Source organism: Phascolarctos cinereus, unplaced genomic scaffold (genome assembly GCF_003287225.1).
Source record: "Phascolarctos cinereus isolate Bilbo 61053 unplaced genomic scaffold, phaCin_HiC Scaffold_4;HRSCAF=312, whole genome shotgun sequence".
Lineage (NCBI taxonomy): Eukaryota > Metazoa > Chordata > Mammalia > Diprotodontia > Phascolarctidae > Phascolarctos > Phascolarctos cinereus.
Genome location: NW_027555847.1, coordinates 705,673,861 through 705,700,618, shown reverse-complemented (window position 1 = coordinate 705,700,618; position 26,758 = coordinate 705,673,861). Strand labels below are relative to the sequence as shown.

The 26,758-nt window shown below is 41.7% G+C and overlaps 1 protein-coding gene across 2 annotated transcripts in view; it reads right to left on the bottom strand.

Moving 5' to 3' along the window:
- Window positions 1-26,758, bottom strand: part of FBXW8 (F-box and WD repeat domain containing 8) — a 113,886-nt gene that overhangs the window by 64,862 nt on the left and 22,266 nt on the right. For both annotated transcript variants that reach the window (XM_021007944.2, XM_021007945.2), the window contains exons 3-4: window positions 22,493-22,657; window positions 18,355-18,443 (exon numbers count right to left, since the gene is read on the bottom strand). In XM_021007944.2, the coding sequence (XP_020863603.1) occupies window positions 18,355-18,443; window positions 22,493-22,657 (254 nt within the window). The remainder of the gene's footprint in view (window positions 1-18,354; window positions 18,444-22,492; window positions 22,658-26,758) is intronic.

The window sequence follows — 26,758 nt, the reverse complement described above, 5'->3', positions numbered from 1 at the left end:
AGTGACCTTAGACCTGACACTTTGATTTCCTCATCTGTAAGATGAGGGAGCTGAACTAGAGGATTTCTTCCAGCTCTAGAATCTCATCGTCCTAAACACCCAGTCTACATCCCCACAGAGGGTCAGAGAACACACTGTCATAAACTCATGGCGATCAGAGAATTCCTCACTCGTACCTGCAGGAGTGACTTTAGAAGGTGTACACTGATAGTGCGTGCAGTCAAGAGGAGAATGAGTCAGATCTCTTCTGAAACAGGACTGGTGTACATCTGCTGTTCCTTCATTCTACAGGACATTGAAGCATTCACTGTTCATGCAGTGGCACAAGTAGGACTGGGGATCAATGGGCCAAGCCCCAAGCCTCGGCTCTTCATTCTTTCCAGGTTGCAGCCCAATATCACGCCCTCCTTCACTTTTATTCTATCACCTTTTGTTTTACTATAACTCCTTCAATAGTTATTAAAGATACTCCACAGAGCCATGCTAGTCACTGCCAGACCAAGTATGACACATTTAATGCCATATTGAAGTGGTACACTGAATCTAGGGTGTGCCCATGTGCATATGTATGCATGTATTATGTGTGTATGCATGTATATGTTTACATGGCATTGCCTTAATGGTCCAATTTAATGTTTTTTTTCTCTGACCCCATCCTTCTTGACCTCTCAGCTGCATCTCACACTACTGAGCACATTCCAGCTCCTTCTCTTCTCTGGATGTTCATGACTCTCTTCTCTCCTGGCTCTCTTCCCTGCCGTCCCACCAGTCCTCATCCTCCTTTGCCGCCTCATCAGCCTTAACTGTGGGTGTCATACAAGGCTCCATCCCAAGTCCTCTTTTCTTCTCTCTCAAACTCTCCTGGTGACCTCTAACTAGCATGTCTACGGCAATGACTCCCAAATCAATACGCCTTACCCCAGCTTCTCCCTTCAAGTTCAGTCCCACAATCACTAACAGAAACTACATGTCCCATGGACATCTCAAACTCAAATGTCCACAAGAACTCATTACACAGGGCTAATGAGCAGTACAACACCCCAAAGGCAAAGAACAGAGAAAGACAACAGAAGGGGACTGAATAACCTATGAGCTGATTAATTAGCCCCTAAAAGAAATCAAGAGCTAACCATCCACAAAAACATTTCTTATTCAAATGTTTCATTGTATAAAAGACACCATCAGTTGATTTTGTTTTGATAAGCATGAGCTTTTTTGGTAAATATCTGTTCAAATTATCTCCACTCACTGTGGCAGATGTGGAAGCTAACGATAGAACAGTTTTGCTGCAGAATAACCCAGGAGGTAAATACTAACGTCTCCAGGTCTCTTATGTTGATGGGAATGGGGTGTGGCAATAAATGCCCCATTTCAGCTGGCACTGCAACCTGACACATGTGGGATGAACTGGTAGTAAAAAAAGCAGACAGTTAGTTTCACAGATGTAAAACATCGCAGGGAGGCGGGCAGGACAAAAACCTAAATGGCATCTAAAAAGATCAAGCTATATTGGCCAGGAGAAGACAAAATAAATGTGGAAGGGAGGGAGGAGCAAAGGCTGCTCTCTCTGCAGAGCTCCAGATGTCTTTATCATTGCCTAATGACAATTCCACTCAACCAATTAAGACACTACTATGAAGTGGCATTGTCAGAAAGCCTTTGGACTTCAGTGTTGATGGCTGGCTAATTGATGTTGGTGCAAAGTACAACAGCAACTAATATATGAGCTGACATGAATTCATGGACGACAAAAAGAGGAAGCAAGGCTTTTTCCAAACCAATGGCTAAGCGTCCCATTCTATGGAACAAATCAGGGATCCTACTGCTCTTCCCAAGTTTCTTAATGTGCACTGAAGCTGTTTAACTCTACAGAGGCAGGTTTTAGCAAAGTATGCCTGATTTTCAGTTAAAAGGGCAGGGAGAGGGCAGGTATGGACTTCTCACAACACATCAATTCTGAGCCAATCTCGAACCCTTGGGAGTTATGACTAAGTAGTGAGTCTTCAAAAAACAATCAGATGCTTATCTCACATGAAGACAAAGATGAAAAACCAAAGGAAAAAAAAATAGAGTAGCAAGGCAAAAGCTAACCTTCCTTCTCACGGGGAGCACTGCCCCCACAGTGTCTGGCCTATTTCTGGGTAAAAGCATATTTTACTTGCTAAGCATTAGAAAAGTAGAGGGCAACAGAAAGTTCAGGCCCCAGAGCCAGAAGGGCCTGGGCTCACAGTGGCCACTTCCTAGCTGTGTGCCCACAGGCACAGCCATGACCCCTCTGGGCCTTTCCCTTTGCCTAGAAAACAGGGACAATATGACCCAGAATACGCAGCTCCCTCACAGGGAGAGTTTGGAGGCGATGTTGTGGGTAAACCCCTTTGTAAACCATGAAGCCCGATAGACATGGCAAACATGATGGTCACCGCCTTAGCCAAGGCCAAGGGGACATGTCAGTGGCCAGGCCTGGAGTCTGGCCAAAGGTTGTGCCTTCCAACAAACATACTTCCAGAAAGCATTCACACTCAGATCACCTATAAACACCCTCAGAGGCTGAAGCATTAAGCGAGAACTAAAAGGAAAGAAAGAAGGTGCAAAAACCAGCTATCGGAGTCTGGCTAAGGGGCAGCGGGGCAGAAGGGCAACTTCTGACTCACTAATGTCAATCACGGTCTCTCACTTCTACCAGTTTCATCCTCTCTGGCAACAAAGAGATGGAGGGAAAGACAATCAGCAATCAGAACTGGGAACCTGAAGGGCTGAACTATCTCTAAAACAGAAGGCAGCAGAGTGTATAAGTACAGGAAACACTTAGTCAATTCAACAAGTCTTTCTATTACTGAGGCAGTTAGGAGGCACAGTAAGGAAGACCTGAGTTCAAATCCAGTCTCAGTTCACTTAACTAGCTGTGTGACCCTGGGCAAATCACTTGAACTCTCAATGTTTCAGTTTTCTCATCTGTAAAATGGGGAAAATAATGGCACCTACGTCCCAGGGTATCACAAGGATCCAATAAGATAACACACATGCAAAGTGTTTCGTAAACGTAAATATCACCTGTTATTACTGTGTCTATGTGCCAAGCACTGTGTGAAACTCTGGGGACACAAAGACAAAAGTGAAGTCTATGCCCAAAGGAGCTTACATTCTTCTGAGGCCACCCAATGTGTACACAGATGCATAAATATAAACTATATGCAAAATAACAACATTCCCTTAATAAACATTTATTAAGCACCTACTGTTTGCCCAGCACTAAGCTAAGCCCTGGGGAAACAAAGAAAGGCCAAAGCCAGTCCCTGCCTTCATGGAGTTCACAGTCTAACAGGGTAGACAACACGCAACATCTACACACACAATCAAGATACAGGCAAGAGAAAGTGTAGACAACACAAGGGAAGCCTCAGAAACATGGGGGATCTGGGGGCGGAGGCAAGATGGCAGAGTGAAAGCAGTGACTTGCTTGAGCTCTCCCCCAAACCCCTCCAAATACTCACAAAAAATGGCTCTAAACAAATTCTAAAGCAGCAAAACCCACAAAAAGACAAAGTGAAACAAATTGCCATCCCAAAACAACCTGGATGATTGATCAGAAAGGTGTATCGAGCCGGGCTAGGAGCGCAGCGCAGCGTGGGCACGCAGGCCACAACCAACCTGGAGCAGGTCTCAGAGGACTGAATCGTGGGCAGCTGTGGAGGTTTCCAGATTCCTCAATCCACGAATGCCAAAGACAACTTAGAAGGTCAGTGGGAAAAGTCTGTTTCTGCGGTGCTGAGAAAGGAAGGCGGGGTCTCAGCGTGGCCCTGGGCGGGGGCAGCTGCTTCCAGAGCTTCTGGCCCACAGACTGAGGGGGAATCCAGTGGCTGATCAGAGGGGGACTGCAGCGATCTCTTTGCCAGTGCTGAGGCAGGAATCTCTTGCTGTGTTGGATCTGGGTCACAGTTCTGGGCGGCAGTGCTGGGGTGAGGAGGGCGCTGGCGTGGTGGAGCTTGGAGTGGCTGTGGAGAGGAAACCCTCCTCACAGTTGCAGGACAGAAAGAAGTACTTGTGGTCACAGGCCAGGAAAGGAATAAACACCTCGCCCCTTATGATACCACCTTGGAAGAACTGAAAATTTACAGGTCCTACAAGTATCTCTGAAAACAGCTGTACAAACCCCTGAAGCTTGGGACAGTACATTCTCCACATTGGAAGCAGACTCTTACCTTAACAAAGAGTTTAAAACTCAAGTAATTGGCTGGGATCATGAGCAAGCAGTGCAAAAAGAGTCAGACTATATTATCTTACTTTGGTGAAAAGAAGATCAAAATATACAACCAGAAGAAGACAACAAAGTCAAAGCTCCTACATCCAAAGCCTCCAAGAAAAATATGAATCAGTCCCAGGCCTTGGAAGAGCTCAAAAGGGATTTTGAGAAGCAAGTAAGGGAAGTAGAGGAAAAACTGGGAAGAGAAATGAGAGTGATGCAAGAAAATCATGAAAAACAAGTCAACAGCTTGCTAAAGGAGACCCAAAAAAATACTGAAGAAAATAACACCTTAAAAAATAGCCTAACCCAAATGGCAAAAGAGGTCCAAAAAGCCAATGAGGAGAAAAATGCCCTAAAAAGAAAAATTGGCCAAATGGAAAAGGAAGTCCAAAAGATTACTGAAGAAAATACTTCCTTAAAAATTAGAATAGAGCAATTGGAAGCTAGTGACTTTATGAGAAATCAAGACACTGTAAAACAAATCCAAAAGAATGAAAAATTAGAAAACAATGTGAAATATCTCATTGGAAAAACAACTGACCTGGAAAATAGATCCAGGAGAGAGAATTTAAAAATTATTGGACTATCTGAAAGCCATGATCAAAAAAAAGAGCCTAGACATCATCTTTCAAGAAATTATCAAGGAAAACTGCCCTGATATTTAGAACCAGAGGGCAAAATAGAAATTGAAAGAATCCACGATCTCCTCCTGAAAGAGATCCCCAAAGGAAAACTCCTAGGAATATTATAGCCAAATTCCAGAGTTCCCAGGTCAAGGAGAAAATATTACAAGCTGCCAGAAGAAACAATTCAAGTACTGTGGAACACAATCAGGATAACCACAAGATTTAGCAGCTTCTACATTAAAGGACCACAGGGCATGGAATATAATATTCCGGAGGGCAAAAGAGACAGGATTACAACCAAGAATCACCTACCCAGCAAAACTGAGTATAACCCTTCAGAGGAAAAAATAGTCATTCAGTGAAATAGAGGACTTTCAAGCATTCCTGATGAAAAGACCAGAGCTAAACAGAAAATTTGACTTTCAGATACAGGACTCCAGTGGAACATGAAGAGGTAAACAGGAAAGAGAAATCATAAGAGACTTATTAAGATTGAACTGTTTACATTCCTGCATGGAAAGATGATATTTGTAACTCATGAGAACTTTGTCAGTATTAGGGTAGTTGAAGGAAAAAAATTGTATGTATGTATATATAGATAGATAGAGGGCACAGGGTGAGTTGAAGATTAAGGGGTCATATCTGGAGAATAAAATTAAGGGATGAGAGAGGATGATACTCGGAGAAGAAAAGGAGAGGTAGAATGGGGTAAATTATCTCACAAAAAAAAAACAAAAAAGAGAAGTCTCTTACAGTGGAGGGGAAACAGGGGAAGGTGAGAGGGAATGAGGGAATCTTATTCTCATAGGATTTGGCTTAAGGAGGGAATAACATACACATTCAATTGGGTATGGAAATCTGTCTTACCCTACAGGAAAATAGGGGGAGAAGGGGACAAGAGAGCAGGGGGATGATAGAGAGGAGGGAATACTGGGAAAGGTGATAATCAGAAGCAAATACTTCTGAGGAGGGACAGGGTCAAAAGAAAGAATAGAATAAATGGGAGGGCAGGATAGGATTAAGGGAAATGGAGTTAGTTTTTCACAACATGTCTACTATGGAATTGTTTTGCATAACTGCACATGTATAACCTATATTGAGTTCTAATACAGGCCTTTTCAATGAGGGTGGGTGGGGAGGGAGGAAGGGAGAAAATTTGAAACCTAAAGTTTTAAAAATACTATGTTAAAAAAAAAGTTTTCACATGCTACTGGGAAATAAGAAATACAGGAAACGGGGTACAGAAGTCTATCCTGCCCTACAGGAAAATAGAAGGGGAAGGGGATAAGAGAAGGGGGGGAGAGACAGAAGAAAGGACAGACTAGGGGAAGGGATATTCAGAATGCATGCCATCTTGGGATGGGGGGAGGGGTGAGATGGGGTGAAAATTTGGAACTCAATATCTCGTGGAAATAAATATTGAAAACTAAAAATAAATAAATTTATATTTAAAAAAACAAAAAACAACAACAAAAAAATATGGGGGATCTGGAATGGCTTCCTGTAGAAGGGAGGCTTTTAGCTGGGACTCGAAGGAAGCCAAGGAAACCAGGAGGTGGGGATGAGGAGGGACAGCCAGAGAAAATATCTGGAGTCTGGGGTGGACTGTCTTGTTTAAGGAACAGCCTGGAGGCAGCTGTCATTGGACTAAAGAGTATGAAGGGTGTGTGCGGGCGTGTGTGTGTGGTGTGTTCTCTGTGTGTTGTCTGTGTGGTGTGTGTGTGTTGTATGTATATGTATCTGCTGTGTGTATGTGTTAGTTTGTGTGTGCTGTGTGGGGGGTGTGTGTGTGTGGTGTGAGTGTGTGTGTGTGGGGGGGTGTGTGTGTGAGTGTGTGTGTGTGTGTGTGTGTGTGAGTGTGTGTGTGTGTGTGTGTGTGTGTGTGTGTGTGTGTAGAAACAGGTTGTACTGCCCTAAGGAAATTTCAACGCTGCCTCTGTGATCTTGAAATTCTCCCAGAATCCAAGGCCCACCTTCTTAATACAGACAAACATTCTACCAGTGTTGTATGACTTTGAGTCACGAAAAACTATAACCTCCAAGGAATTAATATCTGTGCGTGAGCAGGCAGCACCACGAGCTCTGAAACAGAGCTCGCATTAGTGGTGTCATCGCGGAAACGTGTGGGGGGGGGGTGATGCAGCCGAGCCTGCGGGCTCATCCCTCCCGGATGGCATCCACCCAAGTGGGCGTACTGTGGCACACCAGCACTGTCACATCCATGCTTTAAAACGGGCAACAAGAGATTACCGGGAGCCGTGAGTCTGAAGCCAGACACTCTTAGGAATCACTGAATTTCCAGGCTATGAGAGCAGCAAAGATAAGACGAAAGGTACTTGTTGGAGGCAGAGACAGAGGAAGGGTGTTTATCTGCCTCAACACAAGAAGCTGTATACAGAGTCAGGGTTCTGGAGACACTGGGCAGGCCAGGCCCCTGGTTTGGAAGTTTCCTATCTCTAGTACGCAGAAATTTCGAGGAACTGTCACCCTTCAATATGTACTTTCTTTGTACAATATCAAAGACAACAAATCAACACAAATAAGTATATTGTTTTAATAAAACGCTATCACGTAATAAAAAATTAACTTCATCCCAAAATAAAGATTTTGTAGTACAGTACCACTACCACCATTAAGTAGAGCTCATAAGACGTCAACTGGAAAATAATGAACTTTTTAATGGACCCCCAAAGAGACTGCATGCATAGAACACTTCAAACTATTTTCTATACATCTTGGTTAATCACGATCAATCGAGTCCAAGTCAGTGATGATTACACACAGAGTTATTGAATCTGTGGCTCCTTCCATTGCTCCTGGGAGAACAGAAGATGGATAAAGGCAGGCATGAGTTCACAAGTATTTATTAAGGATATCTGGGCTATCTTTTATTATGGATATAATAAACTTAATGCTCTTTCTATGACATTATCAATATCTTACCTCAGTCATATTTATAAGTTGAAGGATAATTCACAACAGAGGTAAATTAATAAATTCAGAAATACGTTAAAGAGGCTAAAAGAAGGACAGTGGTAATTGATTGCTCCTTTCTTAGACACTTAGGCTGTATTTATATTACAGTGATTTGTGTGTCCTATCTCTTGACTAGATCACAAGCTTCATGAAAGCAAGACATGTCATTAATTTTTGTGTCTCACAGTACCTAGCACAGTGCACTCCATGTTGCTATTTTTGTTGTTCAGTCATGCGGGCACTCTGTGACCCCACGGACCACAGCACACCAGGCCCTTCCACCCTCCACTATCTCTCAACACCTGTCCAAGTTTACGGTTCATCGTTTCCATGATACTACCTAACCATCTTATCCTCTGCTGTCCCTTTTTCATTTTGCCTTCAATCTTTCCCAACATCAGGGTCTTTTCCAATGAGTCCTGTCTAATTTTGGCCAAAGCACTGAAGCTTCAGCTTCAGTATCTGACCTTCCAGTGAATAGCCTGGAATTAATTTCTTTGAGTACTGACATATTTGATCTCCTTGCTGTCTAAGGAACTCTGAAAAGTCTTCTCCAGCACCACAATTCGAAAGTGTTGATTCCGCAACACTCCGCTGTCCTAATAGTCCAGTTCTTACAGCCATACATTGCTACTGGAAAAACCATAGCTTCGACTTAACCAGCCTTTGTCAGCAAGGTGATATCTCTGCTTTTTAGTATACTGTTCAGATTGGCCATAGCTTTCCTTCCAAATTGAACTGAATGACAAATTGAATGATTAAATCCTTCACAGGACAGTGGCTAACGCCATTATAATAACTAGGACTTATTTCCACGTACCAACGATTTGTGATTTTAGCACTGTGACGCTCCCACAAAGACTGGTCGAGACATTGTCTTTCTACCTTAGATGGTCTTTCTGTGAACTGCTCTGGTGGGAAAAGCCATCATTTTGCCACCCTACTGGTGATGAACTGCTCACAATGTAGTCAGGCTGGTCTTCCCCAGCCCATTTCAAAGCATGCCTGGCTTGGCACCTCCTGCCAGATCTCCTATATTATTGTCACAGCCTCTGCAAAGACAGGGCCACCTCCATGTCACAAAGGAGCAACTTTAAAAAGCTCTAAAGTCACACAAAAGCAAAGGATAAAGCCAGATTTTCAAGAAAATGGAATCTCAAAAATTGAGAGCACCTCCACAGCTTTAATGTGAACAACACAATATGTGCATAAAGAAACTTATAACGCCATCATCAATCTGGATTTACCCTCCAGGGACTCCAGGAATGCCTCAAACAGTCCAACACTCCAAGGAGCTGTGATTTTGGCAGGGAAGATATTCCCCATTCTTCTTTAGCAAATAGTCCTCATACTCTAGCAACCCTTTTACAACTTATCTGATGGTCTTTGAGAGTTGTTATGACCAACAAATTTGCCAACCTGCAGCCAGCTTGGTAAATGCCTCTTTGAGCTTAGCGAAGGCCAGTCCTAAGACAACAGGCATTGTTTTGCATTTTGTATCACCTGCTAAAAGTTGGGCTCTGTTGGCATATCCTTCAACAATCTCAGGCCAATTCCATGCCATGATGAGGCACTGGAGGAGAACTTAGTGGAAGACTTCACAAATAATATCTAACTTAGCCAGAAAGAAAAGGAAATGCTAACCAAACCAACCAAAAATCCATTTCTCATATGTAGAAAATTTCAAAATCCAAGGAGGAATGCTTCGTGTTGAAACAGAAAGTAGGGGCAGCTAGGTGGTGCAGAGAACAGAGCTCTGGCCTTGGAGTCAGGAGGACCTGAGTTCAATCCAGCCTCAGACACTTAACACTTACTAGCTGTGTGACCCTGGGCAAGTCACTTAACCCCAATTGCCTCACCAAAAAGCAAAAAAAACCCCAAAAACCAGAAAGTAAAAAATATGTCAAAGAATTAGGTTAATACAAAAGATTATTCAGTCATAAAATGAGTCTACTCCTACTACTAGGGGAAATATGGGGAATGAAATAGCTGGAAATGAGGTAATATAGGAAGTTATCTTTGACTCATGTCTATGTTTGAGTAAAGAACTTCCATCTAACAAACCCTAATTATAGACAATGATAAAGTCCTTGTTCTGGGCAAACAGAATCAATTAGAGAAGCAGACATTTGAATTCAAGTACATGTGAGCTAGATGTGTGATGCTGAACAGAACACTAGAAATGCTCTCTACTTCGGCGTCCACAGTATTTGGGGAGACACACACGGCCCATTCAATTGAGAAGTCAATCTGAATTGGTGCAGCTATGGCTGCTGAGCCCGGAAGGGATTACCTGGTGGCTAGAGGATAACAGCCTCACTGGGGAGATTTGGGAATATAAATTAAAGGTAGAGCATAAAAAATAAATTTGTAAGACAAAATGCAATACAGATTTTAAAGAGAAAAACAATTGTTCTTTCAAAGCATGAGATGACTGGAAGAAAGGCGAAAGGCAAGGAATTTTCCCACTTACAGGTACTGCAAAGAAGCAAGGCTAAATTAAGTGTGCTTTCCAGGAAGAGCAGAAATTGTTGACTAAAAGTTAGATCTAAATTTTTAAAAAGAAAATAGAGATGAGGGGAAAGAAGAGAGTATAATAATGAGTACTGGAAAGAAAACATTTTGTGAACAAATGATTTTGCTAATTTTTTTTAACCAAAAGAAAAGGAGGCCCTCAAATGTAAACAGAAAATCATGCTTTGTTACAGGAGCTGAAATGCTTCAGACTTAAGAATCCTCAGCACCAGTGAGGAAGGAATTTATTGCCAAACACCACCATACTCTTGGGCATCTGATAAAAGCTTTTTGGTAAGCTAATAGCTTAATGGTGAGGCCGAGCTGGCACAGGGGTCTCCGACGAGCACAAGGCTCATGTTTCTGTTCCAGGTTTCACCTGAGATGCTTTCCTTCACTAGGTGGCAGTCAAGTGAATACACTTTATGTCAACTGGTAACTAGACCTACAGATCAGGTTTTACAATTTGACCTTTCTGAACTCATGATGTCATCTGTTTTCAACACACTTTAAACTATGAGGCAGCAAATGGGGGGAGGGGTTGCTTTTTGAGACTCACAAAGCAAGACCCGCACGGTGTGTCTCACCCCGGTCCCTCCATTTCTTGTCTGTGGTTATGAACATCAGAGCCCTGCCTGATTCTAGGAGCAGCTACTTCCAAAAAGCATCCCTGCTCCTCTGCTCCATAATGACATCTCAGAAAGCTCCTATTCTTCTCAAGTCAAAGGAGATCTGCTCCAAGTCTCCTTCACATTACCCAAGTACTTGGGTGCTCAAAAGCTCATGGAGGAGGCATGGCCTCTGACCAAGCAGAGTGCTAACTGGACAGCGAGTCAGATACTTCTGTAGGCCGGGTCAAGGCCAGTTTTCTCACGGAAGCACCTAAAATCCACTAATTAAGTCAACTGAAATTCCTACAACTGTGCTAAGTCTTTGTTCCCAGAAAGACAGTTCAAAATACAGGTAAGACTTCAAATTTTCTATTAAAGTGCTCTTTCTGAAATTAATTCAGAAAAACTCCTTATGAGGAATAAGAAGGGAGTAATCATGTACAATTATATCACCTCACAGCAACAAGGCCATGATGACATTTTTAAATGCATAGAAGACAACAGACAAGCAGAACAGAATGCTACAAATGGAAAAGCCTTTAGAAATCTTATAAACTCATTTTAAAGATTAGGAAAATGAGGCCCAAAGAAATTAGCTGAGTTGCCCAAGTATACACTGCTAGTCAGTGACAAAGGCACATTAAGAACTGAGACTTGCTGGCTCACCTTTCAGTACTTTTCAAGAAGTAGGAGCAGAACGGTTTTGAAAACAACATGTAGAATTCATGTAGAAAAAATTCAGGTTAAAAAAAAAATCCCAAGCAATATGAAATGGAGATTCCCAGCTTCATAAATAACCCTCTTTTTGTGATCTGCTGTGCTCATGATAAAGCTCTTTTTTGATGTCTGAGTAAAGAATGAATTTTTTAAAAAGAATCTTATAGAATAAGATAATTCCTTTTTCTCCAACTATTACTATATTGTAGAACAAAAGATTCAGTCTTAAATAAAAGTAGCATGCTGTTCTTACAGCAGTCTTAACAATCTCTACCAAAAATGACGAGGAACAATGCTGTGTGTCTCGATGGCATTTGAAGGGACCTGAGTTGTTTAATTCAAACTTCCAGTCAATGCAGGCCATTTCCTCTGAAGCCTTCTGGACAAACAATCACCCACACTCTTCTGGAGCACTGCAAACAACAGGTGTCTCCTGCGGTAGCTTGGCCCATGACAGGCAGCTCTGGCAGTTACGAAGCTCTGCCTTATACTGAGCTGAAGTCTCCACCCTGTAACTTCCCCATGTGGGTCCTTCTGACTGGGCCCCTGAAGCCTCAAAGCCGGCCTGTTCTGTCTTCCAGAGAGGAGCCTTTCAAAGATGTTCCCTCTTCAGTCTTCTCTTCTCAGACTAAAAAGCCTTCAGCATTCCCTCTACTGTTCTCATAAGATGTCAGTCAGTCAATAAGCATTTTTCAAGTGTCAGGCACTATGCTAAGCACAGGGGATACAAAAAGAGGCAAAAGACAGTCCCTGCCCTCAAGGAGCTCACAGTCTAATGAGGGAAAGAAAATGCAAACAACTGTGTAGAAAAACTATCCACAGGATGAAATGGATACACTCAGCAAAGGAAGGCCCTAGCATTAAGAGGGTTAGGAAAGGCTACTCAGGGAAGGTGAGGTTTTAGCTGAGACTAGGCTGGAAGCCAAGAGGCAGAGATTAGGAAGGAAATCATTCCAGACATGGGGGCCAGCCAGTGAAAATGGCCATGGTCAGAAGATGGGAGTGTCATGTCTGAGGAATAGCAAGGAGGCTGGTGTTACTGGGTCTCACAGAACATGAAGGGGAGCAAGGCATAAGAAGACAGGAAAGGAAGAAGGGAGCTAGGCAGGACACTGGAGTCAGATCTACACTTCAGGAAGATTAATTTGGCAGCCAAGGCAAAGATGGACTGGGGTGGGGAGAGGCCCACCAGCAGCTACTGCAATGTCTAAACAGGAAGGGATGAGGGCTGGCAGCAGGGTGCTGGCCGTATCAGAGCAAAGATGAAGGCATGTGTAAGAGACAGCAAATCGACAGGTAGAGGGCACCGCCATGCTCCCAATCCCTCAGACTCACAGCCTAGGAGTCATCCTGGACTCCTCACTATCTTTCAGCCCCCAGTTCCAAGCTGTTGCCAAGGCCTGGTGATTCCACATCTGCAATGTCTCTTCAATGTGCCCCCTTCTCTCCTCTGACCCTGCCACCCCTCTAGCACAGGACCTCATCCCTCACCCCTAGACTACTGCAATAGCTGCTGGGGGGTCTGCCTGCCTCAGGTCTCTCCCCACCTCCAAACAGCTAATAAGCGATTTTCCTAATGTGCAAGTCAGATCATGTCAATCCCTTTGTCCTTCCCACCCCACAGACACACACATACTCAATAAACTTCAGTGGCTCCCTATTGCCTCCAGGAGCAAATACAAAATCCTCTGTTTGCCTACTCAAAGCCCCTCACAACCTGCCCCCTCCCACCTTCCTGGTCTTCCTTACTCTCCCACGTATTTGTTGATGCGATGACTTCAGCCTCCTGGCTGTTCCACAAACAAGCCCCCCCCCCCATCTCTGGGCTCTGGGCATTCTCTCTGGCTGTCCCCCATGCCTGGAATGCTCTCCCTCCTCTGCTCCTACTATTGACCTTCTTGGATTCCTTTAAGTCCCAACTCAAATCCCACCTGCTCAGGAAGCCTCTCCCAGCCCCTCCTAGTTCCAGTGCTCTCCTCTGTTAATTATTTCCCTGTTGTGCTGCATAAAGCTTGTGTGTCTCTGTCTGCATGTTGTCTCCCCCAGTGAACTGTAAGCTTCGTGAAGGCCAGGACTTTCTTTTGCTTCTTTCTGTATCTCTAGTGTTTAGCACAGTGCCTGGCACATAGTAGGCACTCAATAAATGTTTACTGAATTGAACTGAAAATAAGGGATGAGAAAGAGTGAGGAGTCAAGGAAAACACCTAGTCTGTGAGCCTCCAGGACTGGGAGGATGGTGGTGGCCCAGCAGTACTAGGGCCATTTGGAAGTGGAGAGAGTACTGGGGAAAGACACTGAGTCCAGTTTGGGACATTCTGGTTTGAGTTTTATGGGACATCCAGCCCTAGATGTCCAATAAGCAGTTGGTGATGTGGGTCTGGACTCGCATCTAGCCTGAGCTTTTTTTTTAACAACAGTGGAAGACATTTTATTTTTAAAATCATCTGTCAAATTTACCTGTCTTGGTAGAAATTAAAAGCAAAACACCTTCATTTAAAAGTCAAATATACTTTACTACTCAGTCACAGCAACCTCACACACTAAGAAATACATCCAGAGAGAGGACCTGATCAGAGAACCTGCCATTCAAGAATTCTGAGCAACAGCATTTCCATGACAATATGTACTATATACAGGACTTTGCTAATGCAGTCATCTCTGCTAACGTTCGCCATCTAAGTTAAGTGACTTCACAGTTTATTAGGAAGTGTGCAGTAAACAACTTGGATATGGGACAAGTGAACTACTGATCTCACGAGCAGGACAGGCATGACGCTCCAGAATGAAGTAGCTAATCCCAATAGGCAAGTCCTTTTAAATTCAACTTTATAGATAGTGTATCTACACATGACCTACCAGATGTGTGTGTGTGTGTGTGTGTGTGTGTTCATGAGTGTGTTTGTTTAAAGCCACAAACAATTAAGAGAGAGAGAGAGAGGTTAGGACTAGATAAGTAAATCAGCAAATCCTAAGTATAGAAATGATAACTGAAACTGTGGAAACTGATGGGATCACCAAGTAAAATAGTACAGAAGGAGAAGAGGATCCAGGACAGAATGCCTACCTTTAGTGGATGTGACCTGGATGACGATCCAGCAAAAGAAACTGAAAAGGAGCATTCAGTCAGGAAGAAGGAGCACCAGGATAAAACAGTGTGACAGAAATAGAGAGAAGAAAGGATCCAGGAGAGCAGGTCAACCAACAGCATTAAAGGCTTCAGAGATGTCAAAAAGAAAGGGGACTGAGAAAAGGCCATTCGATTTGGCAGTTAAGAGATCATTCTTAACTTTGGAGAGAAAATTTCAGTGGAATGATGAGACTGGAAGCCAGACTGTAGAGAGTTAAGAAGAGGAAAGTGAGAGGGAGGAAAGACACTTACGGTAGAAGACCCTCTCAAAAAGTTTGGCCACAAAAGGGAAGCAAAGATAGTGAACAATATCTAGTGGAGATGGACAGATCAACTGAGGGCTTTTTGAGGGTGTGTTTCCAGGCCAAAAAAAAAAAAAGGAGCACTGAGTAGACAGAAGAAATCGAAGATAAATGAGAGTGGGAATGATAGAGGGAGCAACTTGCTGGAAATGACAGCATGGAATGAGATGACTCGTTCCTGGAGAGGAGCTGGCCTTGGCAAGGAGAAAGGCTGTGTCTTCACAGGAGACAGGGAGGAGGAAGGGGACAGTGGCAGGAGGCATCTGGGTGACGTGAGATGAGGAAGAAAGGAGAAAAGAGAACTCCAGGTGAAGAGCCTCAATATTTTCAGGGAAATGTGAGGCAAGGTTCTCAGCTGAGAAAGTGGGAAAAGGGAGAGCCACAGGAGATCTGCAGAGGGATGAAAAGGCTTCAAAGAGCCACTGTGATGAGCAGGATAGTGAGTTAACTAGGGAGCTGTAAAAGAATGGCCTTACTACATCGAGAGTATGATCTCGTCAGGACAGAAAACATCAGGTCCTCTCTTAACACAGACACTCTATGCTTATTAGTGTCGACTGAAATTTCATTAATGTTGTTTTAGGAATGAGAGACCGCTGCTGTTTCATGTTGAGCCCCACCAGCCTTCAAGACAGAATGCTACATTATTCTTGAACCACTTAACTGTACTCTCCTACAGCTCCCTCTGTTCCCATTTTGTCTAGTAAGAAACTGTGAAAGATTTGGTCAAATGTCTTCTTGAAATCAAGATACAAGAATGTTATGGTGTCCTCTTGATCTACCATTCCTCTAATCCCATCAAAAAAGGAAATGATGGCAGTTTGATATGATTTGCTCTTAGCAAATCCTGCACTTAGTAACAACATTTTCTTTTTTCAAGTGTCCACAAGGTATTCAATAATTTCTTCCAGAGTTCTGTTAGGAATTACCATTCCTGCAGTTTTTGGAATCCATCTTAAATAAATGCTTTTCATTTGCCTCCTCCCTCCCCAACTCCATTTTGGAAAATCAGTGTATTTATCCATCTCTTATCTTCTGATGCCTCTCCTATGTAGCATAGCTTCTCAAAGATAATGGACAGTGGTTCCAATCTTATCTATAAGTTCTTTTAGTGAAGAGAATGAAAAAGAAGAAAGGGATATAAGAGATACTCCAAAGGTAATCTCTATAGACCAGAGAGTAAAATATATTTTAGTATGTAAAAGAGAAACTGTTTGATACATAGACTTTAGGCCTAAATACAAAAAAATACTAAACCTGGATGTTCTTATCAGGTTTCCTTTGTGTAAAAGGAAACTAAAAAGAAGGAATGAAAGAAAAATACACAGCGAAGAGATAGTGAAATGGTTACTGGCTCTTTAAGAAAATCCTCAGAGAAACATAACTGTAGAAAGCCTGGTGAATACAACATTGATTGGGAGTGAGGTAACCACAAACACCACTGTCTCAAATGAAAAGGGATTCAAGATCTGACCCAGAAAACAAGCATCGTAACCACTGGATAAAATTTTAATGATAAACACAAGATGCTGTACATACAGGCGAGATTGAATTATCTGATGTTAGGCCATAAACGTAAGGCTCTTTTAGAAAGAAGAGATGCTAGGAGTCTGCTCTGACCCACAGATCAAGTTTCATTCTATTGATCCATAAAACTCTGGCATCTCCTGCCTTTCACGCTGGCCTAAGCTGAAGAACAAATCTTGGACAGCAGAAGAGATAATGAAGGAAGGACTGACATACTGCTGGTGCTCTTCACTTCACGAAGACCATTTCTAGAATGGAAAGTCCACGTTTGGCTTTCTTAGACCAGGATAATCCAAATGACAGCACCTCAGCCTTGAATCTTACATCTTTTAGAGTTTTAGAAATGCCTCTTTACTGAAACAATATACCTTCTGGATCTGTCAGAGAATCATGGAAAAGACATCAGAAATCACCTTGTTTAATCTTCTCATGATTAGAAAAATGAGACCCAAAGAAGTTAACTGAGCTGCTCATGTTCACCCAGCTAGCTCATAACAAAGGTGTTTTCTGGCTCACTTTTTGGTACTTAGCATAAGTAGGTGTAATGTCTTTCTATGGCCCTCATCTCAAACTTGCGGGACATTTTACAAACGTTTACTCAAAATAGTTCTGTGATGCCCATACGATCAGCATTAATGTTGAAATCCGAGTTAACATAAATAAAAGGACAAAGTGGGAAGACAGCTTTCCTCCTGGGTATGTTGTGTGTTGAAAGCACCAAATACTGCCAATAAGGGTTACTCAATACTGCTTTTTCCAAAACATTAATTGTCCATTAAAATCCTCCTGCCTACCATTTGGAATTTCAGTCCAAACCTGAGTGCCATTTAAAAATGCTACTTAAGGAAAACTTTCCCTATGTTCACTAAAGAAACAGATCTATTTGCTATTATTATATAAATATGCCTAGGATACTTCTCCCTTGGGTAAGCTACTCTTTTAGGTGAGTCACTCAAATTTGAAATAAAACTCTGAAATGTTCTAATCTGCACTTCACAACAATGCATACATGGCATGATGAGTAGAAACATTCATGATCCATAGAGAAAAATGGTCTTCCTATTATAGTGTTACAGAAAAACATGTGGGCATCTCTAGCAATTTATGAAGAATCCATAAGTGGTTTTCTGTGCAGAATGCAGAGAAATTTACAGATGTGAGAGTGAAATTAGACTTCTAGTGCATCAGGACACATAAAGAGCCTATTTCAAGGCAGTTTAAACAGCAAATATATACTATGTGGTGGGGAAGGAAGATAATGTGTGGTCACAATCCTTCATCATAATAAAGGCTTCGAAAATAAAGAATTAGTGTAGACACTGGTTTGTACCAGCTCTTCTTCTTCTCATCTGACTTTTTTATGTCTTCATAAAATACAAACTATTTACCCTAATGAAAACCCAACACAACATGCCACAAGAGTAATTTAAAAGCTAAGGAAGTCTTATTAAGACAAATGGCTTAAGGATCCTACTCCAGAGGAGGCTGATTCTACAGTTTGAGTCTCATTATTAGCTGCAAAACACTGGCAGTGAGAGGCATCTTGGCAACAGCAGAGAACTGAATCACAAGCAACCTCCCATCCTAAGAATCTGATGCAATGCCAAATGGTGTTATCAGTCGAAGGTTTCTGTCTGACAGTATCCTAAAGGACAAGAGAGCATAAGAGACATCAAGACCAAGAGGAAAAAGTAAAAATATTTTTGCTTACCCAGCAATAACAACCCCGTCACAGGAATGGACATCACATAGAACTTTACCAAGCTCATACTGCAGCTGGCTCACGGCACCATTGCGATTCTGCATTAAAGAAATTGGGAACTTTTTTATGCTACTGTTGTGACCATCTAGTAACAAAATATCTAGGTAAGTCTCGCAGCAATTTTTTAAATCTTCTAAATTGTACTACCATTTTCAAAATCTTTCTAACCATCAGGAAAATAAAGAGAGGGGTTTATATATACATGTGTATGTATGTGTATGTATATACCTAAATATGTGTGTGTATATATATATATATATATATATATATATATATATATATATATATATACACACACACACATACACACACATACATATACACATACACATACATATATATATATACACACACATATATATATATACACATACACATATATACACATACAAATAGAGAGAGCGAGAGTTATCTCTATAGAGAGAGCTATAGCTCCATATTCTCTCCCTTAGAACTCAGACTCATACACATCAAAGTTCTTAAAACTAGACTGTTTAATGTTATTTAGGTAATCACAAGGACAAAGGATCATTGAGGCAGAGTTGGAAAGAACCTCAGATGTTATCTAGACCAGATGCGCAATGCCCCAGTGCCTTGGGAACCAAATTAAAATGTAATTGGAGGGGCAGCTAGGTGGTGCAGTGGATAGAGCACCGGCCCTGAAGTCGGGAGGACCTGAGTTCAAATCCGGCCTCAGACCAAATACTTGACACTTACTAGCTGTGTGACCCTGGGCAAGTCACTTCTCCCCAACTGCCTAAATAAAAATAAAATTAAATTAAAAATTTTTTAAAATGTAATTGGGAAATGTTTGTCAAAATAAATAAGAACACATTTTTTGTTGTTTGGTTGTTTCAGTTTTGTCTGACTCTTCATGACTCCATTTGAGATTTTCTTGGCAAAAATACCGAAGCGCTTTGCCATTTCCTTCTCCAGTTCATTTTTACAGATGAGGAATGGAGGCGAAAAGGGTTAAGTGACTTGCCCAGGGTCACACAGGTGGGAAGAGTCTAAGGCAGGATTTGAACTCAGCAAGACGAGTCTTCCTGACTTTAGGCCCAGCATTCTATCCACTGTGCCACCTAGCCACCTCCAAAATACAAAACAACATAGATAATGTTAATCTGTGATTTTCTAAGTCAATTTAGGCTTGCAGGGACCCCTTTTAACACTACTGATTTAGACCAACCCCCTCATTTTAAAGATGAGGAAACTTGAATGGGAAAGATTAAATAATCTGTTCAAGGACCCTGCAATATTAAGTGGAAGGGCTGAGATTTGAACCAAGGCCTCTGTCTCCAAGTCCAACAATTTTCAATGGTGCCACTGTAGTGTGGGCCCCATCAGGATGTCTTGGAAGAGCTGCACAGTATGTACTATATGTACTATAGCAGGTCCAGAGACTTAACTCTAGTTTCGGGTTCATGCCAAATGGGAAAGGCCTGGGACTCTCAGATCCTTTTAGGGCAGCTTCATAGATTTCATCCAGAAAATACCAGGCCAAACTCTAGAAGTGACAGGAATCAAATGGAGTTAACCTGCTAGTACAAGGCCAGCACTAACAGGGGCTGGCCCAGGACACTAATTAAATGTCCGGTTAAGTCTGCTGAGTTGAACTGAACTGAATCGACCAGAGGTCTTTGAGTCTTACTCCAGTCTAAATCAAGTATAACAAGTGAATGCCATCATTTATAAACTCGTCATGCTAGAATTTAGATAAGATCCTACATGGCAACATTAAACTTAATAAACGATTCCTCATGTTAATTGCAATGTTATTATTTAATCTTTCTTTGCTAGTAGTCTGATGAGAAATGAATCCAAGGAGCCAAGATGGCGGAGTGAAAGCAGTGACTTGCTTGAGCTCTCCCCCAAACCCCTCCAAATACCTGTAAAAAATGCCTCTAAACAAATTCTAAAGCAACAGAACCCACAAAAAGACAGAGTGAAACAAATTTCCAGCCCAAGACAAATGAATCCAAGGCAAACTCAACACCAAAGTTTCCCCAGTGTTCTGACACTGGTAAGTTTCCATCTCTAGTTTGACTTCATTTGATTTTTCAAGAAATACTTAGTAAGAATGACCTTGATTCCAGAGGGCAGATAATGAAATACATTCTGCTTCCTCCAAGGAGAAAAACTGTGGGTACAGAACAAGGGTTATGTTGTCAAAGACAGTCAAAGTGTAAGTTTATTTTACTTAACTTGTTAGCAGGGAGGATTCTAGAGGGCAGTGCAACAGTCAGGTATTGGGAAGTGACAAGGAGATTAAAAGGCTAAAAAGTATCAACTAAACCTTTAAAAATACAAATAGCTATGAAGTGACTCCCTATCGAAAAGGAGAGATAAGGCACATACATGAGCCAATTTAAAGAACCACGGGAGCTACATAGGAGCTATCACAAGATGATTAAGCACCAAATAAATAGGAGTGCAGTGGCTAGAGAGATGCTGATGGCAAGGGGAAAGGCTGCACTTCGAAAAGGCAGTAGCTTCCTGGACACTGAGAAAACAAGGGCCATGCAGTTTGATTTCTATAGGTTCTACCTAGAAATTGAGGTGAGACTACATCAATGATAATCCTTCCTCTGGTTTCATTCATGGACAGTTCTTGGGCGCAAAGGGCTCAGTCAGCTACCCTGAGTTACTCCTCACTCTCAGGTCATATCCACACTATAAACCCTACAACTAGAATTAAGTCATCTTGCTTTCTGAACCCCAGTTTTTCTAATTAATCTCCTTTTACTCTTCATCCCTGCCTCTTGTCTCAGTTGACATAGCTGCCTCTCTTTGTAAAGATATTATATCTATCAATAAGCATTTATTAAGGGCCTACTATGTACTAGGCACCATGCTTAATGTTGGGGATACAGACTCACGTCTATGGCATCACTGTCTATTCTTCTGTTAAGTCTTGAAATTAACATTTCTAAAGTCCATTTTATACCTGAAAATGTTTTTCTTATCTATAGCAAAGCAAGAGATTATTTAAAAAATCTACAATTTACATCTGGAGAGGAAGCTTCTCAGTATAGGTAGTTAGTTCAAGGACTATAGTTATAGAGAGCACGTTGCCCAGAGAAACATATCCCAAAGTCCTTTAGGCCACTGCATGTACCCTACGGGTGAAGATTTTAGATGTCTATGATATGGATGCAGACAGATCCTATGGAATCAGTATAGCTATGTTTAAATGTTCAAGGCTAAAATGCCTAAGAGAAAATAACAATACACACTAACTCCTCTGGGACAAGTACTTCTCATTCAATATACATGGGCTAGTTTTCAGGTGTCCAGATCAAAAGTATCCACTCAATAGTTATGACTTTACTGAAGAGAAGCACGAAAGTAAAACACTCCACTAGCCATAAAAACTGGTATACCTCATCATTAGTAATAAGCAAAAATTTGTTAATCCAAAAGCCTACCAGGTCCTATGTTCCACATGGGTTTAATGGGGGTAGGGGGAGGATATCTTTACAGTCTAGTCTCTGCAGACATTCAGGGGGTAAATTAACAGGTTGTCTTACTATGCTGAGAACATCATTCCAAAACAGTGTACATGGCAGCTGTCTCCTACAAAAAGAAAAAAGTCCTCTTAGAAAAACTTCTAGCTATGATCTAATACTTCCAAAGAGATTCTACAGTGATAAATGATATTGGAGTCAAGCCAGTGATGAACAGAAAATAATCTCTTCCTTGCGTTTACTAAGAATATTATTTTCAACTCCTCACCTCCAAACTGGTGACACTTTCATTTTTTCCATTTAATTTAAGAATCAATGAAGGTTAAATAGGAACTCCTTGTATTAAGGACTAATAAACAAAGATTAACGGAATAGCTCCAATTTAATAGACAGCTAGAAGATGCTCCTAAATGCTGTTGTGGAAAATGGGGGATGGTTTTGTAAACACAAACCACATGGGCATCACTTCACCAGCAGCAGAGGGAAAAGCTCATCCATCTCCCCGCTGCCTTCACTTCTGGCATTTAACCTCAAGCTGCCATTCAAAGGTTCCAGCTTCAAGTTTCTTACTCCTCTGCTGAGTTAGTCTCCTACAGGTAACACTGCTGGGCACTGCTCACCTTCCAGTTGGTCCGTAACGTGTGTTCCTTGGCCCGGGATTCTTGGAAGACAAGCTTCCAGCAGGAGCAGTCAGAAATGCTGGTCTCTGGAAGGTACCCTTCCTGTTGGCACAACGTGTACCACAACACTTCATCTTCTGCGAGAACCTTCCACGTCCTGCTCACCTAAAACAGCCCAAGTGACATAAATGTCAGATTATGCAATTATAGAAGCCACTGCCATCCAAAAATCAATCAACACCTTTATTACCACCCCAGAATATGGAAGTGTAAAATGCCTCATTAACAAAATGCTTTGTGTTGAAAAAAATATAAGCAAAATGTTTCCAGTTTTTCTCCCAAGACTTCAAAACTGTTGAACTAATACCTACAATCACATCTTAGAACATTTAATCAGACTGTCATATATAAATGTGAGAGGTTTTAAGATTCTAAATAAAAATGGAAAATCTGTAGTTTCAAACGTGTTAATATCTATATTTTGTTGTTACATAACATCTTTCATAAGAGACTCTCAGTGCCAACAAGTATTGTATCTTCTCATTTTGAGTGTAGAACATTGTGTAAAACGAAAGAAATGCTCAGAAATGCAGGGATGCAGGAAAGAACGGTAAATACCACCACTGACTCTGTCACCTGTTGTAAACCACACTTCTTTAATGCAGATGTATGCTCTCTACTGTGAGGACTTGGATTCCATTATGTTCATAATCTAAAAATACTCTCCAAGTATGAAAGTGGCAGGAATGAGACTAAAATGTTGTTAACCCACGTGGTTTTTTGGGTTTGTGTTTTATAGGAAATGCAAGCTGCTAAGCTGGGCTGATATAAAAAAATTAAGATCATGCCTAGAATGGTCCTTTTTAAAACCCACTGGCATCCAGGGGAAATGAGCCATCTTAGATGCTGGTGCTTTCTTTCAACCTTCCCTTAAAGGAAGGAGATTTATGATATAATAGAATGACATACAAAATTGGCAGCACTGCAAAGGATGGACTTTTTGGGCAAGAATCTGAGACTGGTTCAGACAGATAAATGTGATCTGGGGTCCACGGTGTATTATGGTAACAAAGGATCAAGTGGTTAATGCTTGTTCTTAAGCCTGAGGTTGCAAGTCATGTCTAACAAAATTAGTCCAGTGACCCACAGTGGATAGTGACCTGTGATCTGTACCACTCCCCGAGGGACGTTTCCAAACATCAAACATACCAGGCCAGGAGAGGCTGGGGGGCTGAGGAAAGAACAAGACAGACAGAAGCTGAGAGAGTTCTTGTGAATGCTAGAAGAACCGTGCAGCAAAAGCACACTCCGTTTAAATGCGTACTTGGAAGTGCATATGTATATGTACATGTATATGTTTCCAAAACTGTCAAACCAAAAGTCAAGGAATGAAAATTCACATTAAGAAGGATTCCACATTTTCCAAAAAGGTTCACTGCAAAGTTTCTTTAAATGATGAATTTCATTGGTGTGCATAAAATATTACTTTCCTTAAAAAAAAATACTATTTTTCAGAGATGCATCACCCCCCTATTTGATAAACTCTGGGGGCTCCCTGTCACTTCCATGATTAAATACAAAATCTTGGGTTTGGCATTCAAAGCCCTGCTTAACCTGGACCCTTACGACCTTTCTACTCATCTTATACCTTACTCCCCTCCATGTACGCTTCCTCCAATTCAATTCAATAAACATTTATTAAATGCCTACTATGTGCTAGGGATATAAATAAGAAAAAGAGAGTCCCTTCCTTCAAAGAGCTTAACAATCTAATGGGGGAAGACAATACAGAAAAGGAAGGGGGAAAGAATGGGGAGAGAAATAACAGGGGGTACTCAAGAGTGGGAAGCATCTTGTTCCATGAAGTTCAGACCAAGCAGAGCTGCCAACAGAAAGTGCAGTGAGCTGCAAAGATCGTGTTTAGCCCTCTATAAAGGAAAGCTCTGGGTGGAGTAGAACGTTCTGCACTCCAGCCTCCCAATGAGAGGAGAGAGGAGGCTGAGGGAGGTGGGAAGGTGGTTAGTATAGGCATACCTCAGAGATATTACAGGTTTGGTTCCAGACCACCATAGTAAAATGAATATTACAATAAAGCGAATTTTTTTATTTTCCAATGCACATAAAAGTTATGTTTACACTATGCTGTAATCTATCAAGTGTGCAATAGCTTTATGTCTAAAACCTTGTATATGCCTTAATTAAAATGCTAATCATCACCTGAGCCTTCAGCGAGTCATAACCTTGGGTCTTGCCTCGACATTGATGGCTGCTGAGTGATCAGGGTGGTGGTTGCTGACGGCCGGGATGGCTATGGCAATTTCTTGAAATAAGACAGCAATAGTTTGCCTCAACAATGGACTCTTCCTTTCACTTGAATACTTAGGGGCCATTGTGGAGTTATTAGCTGGCCTAATTTCAATATTGTTGTGTCTCAGGGAATAGGGAAACTTGAGGAGAGGGACAGAGATGGGGCATGGCAGATTGGTGGAGCAGTCACATACACACACACACACACACAACACACACACACACACACACTCTCTTTATCGATCGATTAGGTTTGCCATCTTTTATAGGCACAGTTCATAGCACCCCTAAATAACATAGTAACATCAAAGATCACTGATCTGTGATCATCAAAACAGATATAATAATGATGAAAAAGTTTGAAATATTTCAAGAATTACCAAAATGTGACACAGACAGATGATGTGAGTTAGAAGGTGTTAGAAAACGGTGCTGATAGAATTGCTTGACGCAGGGTTGCCACAAATCTTCAATTTGTTAAAAAAAAAAAAAGCAGTATCTGTGAAATTCGATAAAGCACAATAAAACAAGGTAAGCCTATATATATATACATAGGCCCCCGGCCCTGGAACATTCTTCTCCTTCTGCTGCCAGGCTTCCTTCAAGTCTCTGCTCTGGTGCACCTTCTCCAAGAAGCCCTTACCAGGGCTCTTTCCCTGAGAGGTTGTCTCTGGTTCATTTTGTCTCTGTCTTATCTGTACACAGTTGTTTGTGGGCTCTGTATTCCATCAGACTGTGAGCTCCTTGACAGCAAGAGTGCCTGGCACAGAGTAGGCTCCTGTTAAATGCTAGCTGACTGACTACTATATAAAAGTCAATGCATTATCAGAAGACAAGGTAGTATAGTGAGAAAATGACTAGATGAGGAAAAGTCTTTAGTCTCAGCTCTTTCTTCAACTAAATTGGGCAAATCACTTAACCGCTCTTGGTGGCCCTCTGTTTCCATATCTCTAAAAATGAGGGATTTGGATTAGATCATCTCTAATGTCCTTTGTAGCTTAAAAATTCCAAGACTCTAGCATTTCTGTGTCTAAATTTCCTCACTTAGAGAGTAGGAATAATCATACCTGTCCTACAAGTCTCAAAAGATTTGATAGGGTAAGAATGTGTGCGGGATAACAATATTACTTTACATTTCTTTAGCACTTAAAGTTCCACAAAGCACTTTCCTCCCAACAATTGCATGAGGGAAGTGACACAGCATTATTAAGCCCATTTTACAGAAGGGGAAACTGGGATTCAGAGAGGTTCTGTGCCTTTCCCAGGGTTACATGGCCAGAATGTGTCCAAAGTGGGATTTGAATCAAGGTCTCCTGACTCCAAGTAAAGGGAGGGGGGTGGGAATAGGAAACAAGATTTTAAGTGCCTACCACTTTACAAATACTGTCTCATTTGATCCTCAAAGGAGCCCCGACAGGTAAATATTGTTATTATCCCCATTTTATAAGTAAGGAAACTGAGGCAGAGGTGACAGGACTTGCCCAGGGTCACACAGCTAGTGTCTGAAGCTGTATTCGAACTCAGCTTCTCCTACCTCCAGCACTACCCTCTGCCTCCCCAACACTGTGCACTGTGGTGCCCCTTAGTGGCCAACGGGATTTTCCCTGCCATACTCCCTCTAATGTGGTCTAGAAGGAAGAAGGCTAGACTTGACATCAGAAAGACCTGAGTTTGAAGCATGCTTTAGTCACTCATTAGCTCTGTTGTATTTAGGCTCAAATAGAAGCCTGTTTCCCCATCTGTATGATGGGGATGAAATACTGATGGTACCTACCTGATGAGACAGTTGAGGATTAAAAGAGATGATTCCTAAAGAGCTCTGCAAACCTTAATGTGCCACATAAATGTTCGTTATTATTAGTAAGTGATGATGCGAGATGGAATCCATCCACACCACTTGGCACCTGTTACGATGAACTCCAAGTAACTCCTAAAAATTCCTTTGTCATCCTGAAGTTT